Source organism: Paramisgurnus dabryanus, chromosome 5 (genome assembly GCF_030506205.2).
Source record: "Paramisgurnus dabryanus chromosome 5, PD_genome_1.1, whole genome shotgun sequence".
Classification (NCBI taxonomy): domain Eukaryota; kingdom Metazoa; phylum Chordata; class Actinopteri; order Cypriniformes; family Cobitidae; genus Paramisgurnus; species Paramisgurnus dabryanus.
Window position 1 is genome coordinate 33,726,478 of NC_133341.1, and position 8,802 is coordinate 33,735,279.

The following is an 8,802-nucleotide window of genomic DNA, read 5'->3' on the forward strand; positions in this document are numbered from 1 at the left end:
TCTATGCTTTCAAATCTAAAGCAAACTTTAAGAAGAACATTTAATGCGCAAACTGACTAAAGCATCAATTTGTATTTGTAATTAAATATAAAGCCTCTCATTCATTTATTCATAAGTGTTTGCGTTTACACCTGCGATCATGATTAGTTTACTTTTTTAAGTTATCTCTAAAATGTACACAATGTCAATATAAAATTACAAATTCTGGCAAATATTTCAGAAACAAAAGGAATTTTATTGAATCAACAAATAAATGACGCGACTTCAGAATACATTTAAAGCCTTTATGACACAAGAAAAAAAAACATCATTCATCATTATTCTTATCCTTATTTTGAACGGCAAAGACTTTGGGGAGAGTGGATTTCAATTTCCATAAAAGTTTATTTAGTTTGTTGTTAACACTCATAAATGTAAAGCACGCGCCTCGCTGCAGGAGCGCCGCCAGCCCAGCGCGTGCACAGTGCTTCTAACTGGAATGGCGAGAACTTCTGAGGTGAGACATTTTTACTGCAATTAAAGGTTTCTGTAAAATGTATTAAAAAATGACTAATAACATAAATGTAGGTAATTTGTAAATTAACATTAATATTCAGATCAAAGTTCCTCTCAAGTCTCACTTCTTAATTTCATGCGGTTCCCTCAATTAGTAACACCTTTGATATATGGCTTAGATGTTTTATTTTGTATTTTATTACGTCTACTAATAATTATTTGAGGTTTTATTTTTGTCTGTAGCACATAATTCCCAAAGTTTGCAGTATTTAATAATGTTAGCTTTAGCAAACCATACTGAAAAATCCAGCTAAGATGGTGAACTGGTTTTAACTGGTCTCTCAGCTTGATTATAGCTGGTCCAGCTGTGTTTTGGTCTGTTTTGGATTTAGCTGGTCAGGCTGGAAGACCAGCTAACTCAGCAGCTTTACCAGGCTGGGAGGACCAACTTAAACCAGCTACCAGCTTATGCTGGTCTGATTTTTCAGTAGGGAACACAACAACAAAAACAACATAACACGTGCACTGCAAAAAATTATTTTCATAAATAAGCAAAAAAATCTGCCAATGGGGTAAGCAAATTTTTCTTGAATGTTTCTTCAATTTAGTGTTTAGGAAAAATGTTAGATTTTTTGCTTACCCCATTGGCAGATTTTTTTACCCGTTTTATGCACAAAATCACTTAAATTTGATATTTTTGGTCTAAAAACTGGACTTATTTTCTTGGCGGGGTCGTTTTGCTCATCAAGAAAAAGCATCTTAACTTAAGAATGTTTTATTTTTTTTCTGAAAACAAGACAAAAATACTAAGATTTTTTTTTCTTGAAATTTTTTTTTTGCAGTGTGTAATGAAAAACAGACACAGTAATGAGTGTTTAAACTTTAAAAAAAGAGCATTGAACATCAGACTTTGATGCAAGGAAAGCCAAAGGATTTATTTGCATAGTTTTAACATGTTAGATTTACACGGAATTCAGAAGCTGTTATCAAGCATTCATGATACACACGCATACACACGCATGCATAAAACTAACTGAAGAAAAAGCTCCCTATTTAAAAAAAGGCACTTAAAATGTAAATAAAAAGGTTTTAAGAGAATAAATACAGTTCAGAGCGGGGCAACTCTTCATTGCCAATCATTGGCAAATCTTGCAATACTTTTACAATGAACTGGAATGAAAAAGAAGAAATTTTCAAAGCTTTAGACAATCGGTCAATAGTGACCGGCTCTCAAATTCAGATCATGTTTCACACATTAATCTCATCTATATACAGATTGTGATGTTTGGTGTTACAGATGTAGGAATGAATGGACTTCAATAACACAGCTGTTGCTTTAGTCCGAGTCGTCATCATCGAGATATTCCTCAGCGTTACTTTGAGTCCTCAGAATTACTGTCAATCATACAGAGATACAGACACATCAATCTCTCAAAACAATATATATATATATATATGTGTGTGTGTATAATCAGATAATTATATATGTGTTTCATCTGAAATGAACTGAAATAACAGCGTTCGACTCACCTCCTCCTAGTTTCCTCTTTAGTAGTGAGGCACATTGAGCATTGGTGGCCATATCAAGAGCGGTCTTCTTCTCATTATTCAAAATATCTGTCCTGGCATCTACATAAACACATATGCACATTATAAATAATGTACACACAGTTTCAAACTGATTCAGTAAAGTTTATTTGCTATTTTTATAGACTTATAATTTGGATAAATAATTGCAGGAAAGCCTCCGAGTATAAAAACATGAATGCAGGCTCTAACATGAAAAGGTTTTTGGGGGCATTGCTGTGCAGTTTCTTAAGTGTGATGATGGGCGGCTGCTTATTGACTACAGTCTAATATATTCACATTTGTAGAGTTAATATGTGCCATGTCCAAATTGCCTACTTCTATACTAACAAAAGTAGATGAAAACTACCCAGATTTTTAATTCAGTTCAAATTTATTTCTGTGGCGCTTCTCACAGTTTTGCATTGTAGTGAAGCAGCCTTACAGTAAATATAGAGTAAGTACAGAGAGGAATATAAGATCATTATAGTGACTGATATATTTGTAATTACTCCAACAAATGTTTGTATTGCATTAGTATGACAGAGTTGCATTTTTTAGAAGAAAAGAAGAAGACAAAGTCTGATTGACTGACCTTTATTGAGCAACATCTCAACTATATCTGCATAACCTTTCCAGGCACCTGCGTGTAGAGCCGTGTCTCCCAGTTTATTCTGATGAGGAAAAAACACAAAGATGAATGTTGTTCTATACTTGGAGGTATTTTCTTAACTTGTGATTTCCCGTGACACCTGAGAATACTTCAATATTTTGCATGCAAATTTTTATCTATCATGATAAACTATGTATCATTGGAAAGCTCTAAAAATACAGTTTTCATATTTCAAATCCTTTTAACATATGTAATGATAATGCAGTGACAGTAATTTATTGATTTGTGACAAGAGTATACAGCAAACCATTGACACCTAGTGGCCGTTGTTGGTAAAACGTTAAATTTAATGTATAAAAACGGGGCGGCAGTGGCTCAGTGGTTCATGTAGGTTGTCTACCAATCGGAAGGTTGGTGGTTTAATCCCCGGCTCCACCTGAACAAGTGTCGAGGTGTCCCTGAGCACGACATCTAGCCTTGCATGGCTGACACCGCCGTCGGTGTATGAATGAGTGAGTAAATGGGTGAATGTAAGGCAACTTGTAAAGCGCTTTGGATGGCCATAGGTCTGTTAAAAGCACTATATAAATGCAGTCCATTTACCATTTAAAATATATACTTTATTGCATCATTTTTATTTATTACAATAAATGTAAACTGCTATAACAAATTTTTATTTAATAGTTTCTCCTCCAGACACATCTGTGTGTCTTTTTTAAATTTGTAAAAAGTAGAATTTGTAAATAACTTCAAATACAGTATAAATGTTTTTTTTTTTGTAAGTTCTCATATAAACCAACTGATATAAAACACATTTCAACCTGAGCACAGAGGATTGCCATACACTCTTCACACCTTAAGAAGTTTCAGACCCACCTGCTGATTAAGCTCACAGTTTGGCTGACTTAGCAAAATCTCCACCACATCTGAAAAAGAGCCAAACACACAACAGATCAGATGTTTGATCAACACGTTTCATATATGCACGGGTATGGAACGACAACATCACACAGATCAGACTCAAACCCATGACCACCTCAAAACACGCATGTCACACAACACATTTTCACATTGTTCGTATCCTTTTACCTTTGTGTCCTCCGTGGCAGGCCCAGTAGAGAGCTGTGTTTCCCGCTTTGTCCAGTCCATTAATTCCTACCTTGTTATCCAAACACTCTCTGAGCCAGCTCAAGTTACCTTTATCCAAAACAAAAAAACATTGGATTGTATCAAACCACTAACAAACAAATATAATACTGGACGAGTGGGTTTCTCAGTACCTCGCTTAGCTGCCTCATGCATGGGGTTGTCTATGGATTCTGCTTGTTCAGCAACTGAAATAACACAAACACTTCACATTAAAAGAAGAAAGATCTTCATTTAAAATAACCCTAAGCCTTTTGTAACAATACACACTAAAAGTTTGAGGTAGATTTGTTTTTCCTTTTTTAAACGTCATTTTTAAAATCTGTATTACCTTGCATGCATGTCTGCTTATGACTAAACAAATTTTTTATTTATGTTTGTATATGATATAGTTTTCTAAATATTTCCCATTAATTTTCCAATTTGGACTATTTCCAAAATTCCCTAGATTAAGTTCCACTGGAAAATTTCCAGAAACTTTCCAACCCTTTGCAACCCTAATATGTGATAACAGTGATGTTGTGCATGTGATAATTTAGTCTATAGGCATGTGCGACTATAACCACAACAACAATGGCGGCCTACAGGACTGTGTTTGTGCTACTCATGAGTTCCAACAAAGTTTGTAAAATGTTGGCATTTATAGCCCAGGTTGACTTGTAGTAATAAACCTACCTCATTGTCCATCTACACAACAACTTCTGGATGTTTCGAATGTTTGTATTTATCGCTCTGTAGATGAATGCGTGTGTACACAGGCGTTTAGTGTTTCTTTACAAAGTGACATCGCCATCTACTGGCCTGCCATAATACAGGGGATTAAGTCCTCTTCTTGGATCTATGTCAACTTTACACATTTTCAAGTGTATGTAAACATTTAAATAAACACAAAGGAAAAACATTTCTGTTTTTAACTACAGATTTTAACTTTCACTTACCATAATTACTGGGAATAAGACCAGTCCTTCCCCGGCACGTCCCTTTCCACCAGTTACTGTCGCTCTGAAAAACCAACAATCACTACACAAATCCTGAACCAGCAAGAGTCGATAAATAAATGCTTTTAAATCTCTGTGATCGTAGGCGTTAGTTTTTTAACAGCTCTGATGAACTTACAGTATCTGAGATGTATAAAATATCTCCTTCCTCAAAGTACAGTTCATCTGGCTGAAAAGAGGAAAATAAAAACAATGAGCTCAATCCAGACAAGACAAACAGAAAATAAACATGAAACTGAGAGGGAATTTAAAATTTTAACGTACTGTTCTTGGATCGAAGGTGAATAAAGCCCTGTATACCTTAACCTGACCTGATCAAACATAAACACATAGAAAAAAAAACATGATGATGACACTACTCGAGTTGACATTTTAACTAAAATAACAATATACATATGTGAAATATGATACGTACAATACACAGCAAAGGCGACACATGCATATTAACTGAACTACTTTAAGTTTAGGTCCAGTTGTGGTCATTATTTGCAGAAAAAGAAGATAGTATCAGAAAATACAAAACTCTTATCTTCTTCACCTATCAGCTCATGAATAAACAAAACACCACAAGCAGATAGCAGCGTTCCCTCACATGCATGCAAAACGAGTATCTCTGTCTGATCCTAACCTCACAGCTGAAGGTTTATAAATAAACCATTAGAAACACTACAAACCACATTACCTGTGTATGATGGTATTTCCTTCTGGCTTATAAAAACAGTGAGAATCCCCCCTGAGCAGGACACAACCCGCCCATCCTGAATTTCCTACAGATCAAGTTTTTACATGGACTCATGTATGACCCCGGCTCAAACCACCCCACCATCACATTTATTCTCTTTAATAGATAGTAGGGGTGCGCAATATCACCTAAAATTCATATCAAGGTATTTTCCACTCTCCAGACGGTATCGGTGTTACAAAATATTGCTATTTGAGAAAATAAATTTAAAATTATATAATAGTAAACCTTAGTTAAATAACTTGCAAAATATGTATTTTTAACCTTATAAAGTGAGGGATACTGCAAAAAATAACTTTCTTACTAAGTATTTAGTCTTGAATTTAGTACAAATATCTAAAAATTCTTAAAGAGAAATTTTCTTGATAAGCAAAATGAGTACATTTTACTTAAAACTAGTAAAACAATCCGCCAATGGGATAGTAATTTTTTTCTTGAAATTTTCTTGAATTATTATTTCAAGTTTTTTTCTCACCCCATTGGCAGATGTTTTTGCTTGTTTTTAAGCACGGTAATCACTTTAATACCAGTATATTGCCCGCCCTAGATAGATAGATAGATAGATAGATAGATAGATAGATAGATAGATAGATAGATAGATAGATAGATAGATAGAAAGTCTAAAGTAGACTTTTATTTGAAACTAAATTGGCTTGGTTTTTAACAAGTTTGATCATGAATACAGAGTTTGCATGAAGGTTCACATCATAAGATAACCCCTAAACAGTCAGCATCAGTTGAGATAATCCCCTAATCTAGTTGTGATGTCTTATTCTGCACACTAAGCACATTAAAGTTGTTCTTTGATATGGAGAAGTAAGTGGCCATTCTTTCGTAACCCTGATGAGCTAGCTGAATAAATAACTTTACCCCAAAAAGGAGAAATAAGGCATCATTTATTTAGATCAGTCGATGCTAAAAATACTGCACTGGTTTATGCTTACCAAACTTCCTTACTAGGTAGGGCACTCACTAGGTTTTGAGACACAAACAGTGGCTGCCTTGAATGATTCTCCAAGATTTTTTAAAACCAGTGCAGTTATTTTATCAAGTTTGTTTCCCTTTTTGTCTGAAGTATTGCTGATATGTTGTTTCATTCAAACACAGAGAAGCGCAACGATACTCGGTTAAAGTTCAGCACGCTCTTAAGTTATATAAACTACAAAACACGATGACATCAGAAATCAGCGGACTGTAATGCTATCAGACATAGAAACGGTTTCAGAAACATCCGATTGTATGTAAACATTTCTATAGTAAAGCAGCGTAAGTTTGTCGAGTTTTTTCCACGCACGCACGCACGCACGCGCAGCCCTTACCTGGTTTTGCTGGTTTGGGTGGAGGCTTTGACATTTCTGAACTTTACAAAGTCGTGTAAAAAAGACTTTCTAGTTTTGAAGATGTTACCAAATTATAAAGTCGGTATAAATACTGATAGAGTGCAAAAAACGCGCAGGATCGCTGTTTTCTTCCTTTAGGCGCTGTCAATGAGGAAGCGTGATGGAACCCAATGCGGAACAGACAAACTGCGCATGCGCAACTCTGAGCTGTCATGATCGACTGACATTTAGTACTGCCCTTATTAAAACTCACCATGGTAACTAACTAACCACCGCATATTCAGCAAAACCTCGTTATCATTACCTCAGATAATAATTCATACAGCCCACTTTTATTTATTTCTTTATGACGGCTGGTACCACATAGATGACTTATAATGTACATCTGGCTCCTCTGCTGATGATTTTGTACCGAAATTGATTAGTCTATTAGGGAAGTTTCACTTGCATAAAGCTAAAAAAAATTCTAAATCTTCCATGAGTCTCTTAAAACAAATGTTAAACATAAAAAAGTATTAAAACATCTCTTATAGTAAGAACAATCTTGGATAGATTATAATGGTCTGGATTTTGTAGGTTTGGAAATCTTTTTTGCTTTTCTCCTAGTGTCATATATGTATATTAAAGGGATACATTGTATACATTTCTTTGTTCTGATGAACACTAAAAAAAGATATTTTGAGAAATGTTTGTAACCAAACCGTTTGTGGACCCCATTTACTTCCATAGTATTCTTTTTTCTTACTTGGGAAGTGAATAGGGTCCACGAATGGTTTGGTTACAAACATTTCTCAAAATATCTTCCTTTGTGTTCATCAGAACAAAGAAATGTATACAAACTGTATTTTTCATTATACAAATGATTTTAGTGATGTGCATGTGATGTTTTATTCAGCCATTATAAAGTAAAGGTAATATGCAAGCGAATAATGGGGCAAGTTGTCACACAGACGTTAATTAAAGGTCTAATTAACAGCGGTTGAGAAAATATTGGTCTCATGGTGGTTACATGAACTTAACTAATAACTCCTTAATAATTATTTGGAGGACTACAAACATAAAAATTAAATCTAATAAATGAAAAGGTCAGAGGACAGGTGTGTAGAACATTCTGCTCCTGTTTTCTTCTGATTATCCACTCCTAGTTTTCTTCAAATAGGTTTCTTTAAGACCTTTATAACTTCAGTAACTAAATTACACAGGTAACCAGCAAGATCTAGTTGTTTCTTCTAAGTAATATTTTCCATTATGTTTTCTATGTGTGGGACGGACAGCCGGTGTACTGTAATCCCCTGGACGTTGTGTCACATAACAGGACACACACACAACTAGTTGGTTTACATTTCATGAAGGTTTTGAGGAGCAGTTTTACAGTATAATCGGTACAGTATGACAATCTACTGTTCACTGACAGGACTGAAAGCTCAGTTTTACCCTAAAACAGCTTTGCACATGAAGGATTTGTATGCTTTAATTGTTCTGAGACGTCAAATACATCTGGTGTCCATTTTTTTAAAAAGTATATCATTTGCAAGCTGTTTAACTATTGATCAGAATACAGACATAAGATTTTAAAACATGTCACCGTGTGATATTCTTATAAATACACAGATTCACAATCTAAGATAGTTATCATCAAAACAACAGTTAAGAATAACAGATCTTTCAACATACAGCAACAGACAACTCCGGTGTGGATTCGGCCTGAAGTCGTCTGGGTACTTTTATGAATGTAAATGTGTTATTTAAGTGCATATAAGGGTCTGTTTATAGCACTAAGTTTGGTTTAAGTTCTGGCTCATTAGTTACAGTTCTCTTCCTTTAGAAACCTATTAACATGCAGATGTGAATGAAGTGTTGTACAGCAAACTTCGTAAACTAAACTCAAAATGCATAAACACG

At 34.8% G+C, this 8,802-nt stretch overlaps 1 protein-coding gene across 1 annotated transcript; it reads right to left on the reverse strand.

The window, feature by feature from the left end:
- Positions 1–1,404: 1,404 nt before the first annotated feature.
- On the reverse strand, positions 1,405–7,089 carry ostf1 (osteoclast stimulating factor 1). Its single transcript, XM_065251224.1, has 10 exons — positions 6,880–7,089; positions 5,083–5,129; positions 4,937–4,987; positions 4,759–4,822; positions 3,955–4,008; positions 3,764–3,871; positions 3,551–3,600; positions 2,657–2,735; positions 2,026–2,124; positions 1,405–1,890 (listed from the first exon to the last, which is right to left on the reverse strand). Exons 1-10 carry the CDS (start codon positions 6,911–6,913, stop codon positions 1,832–1,834), a joined length of 645 nt encoding a protein of 214 aa, XP_065107296.1. The 5' UTR covers positions 6,914–7,089; the 3' UTR covers positions 1,405–1,831.
- Positions 7,090–8,802: the final 1,713 nt, after the last annotated feature.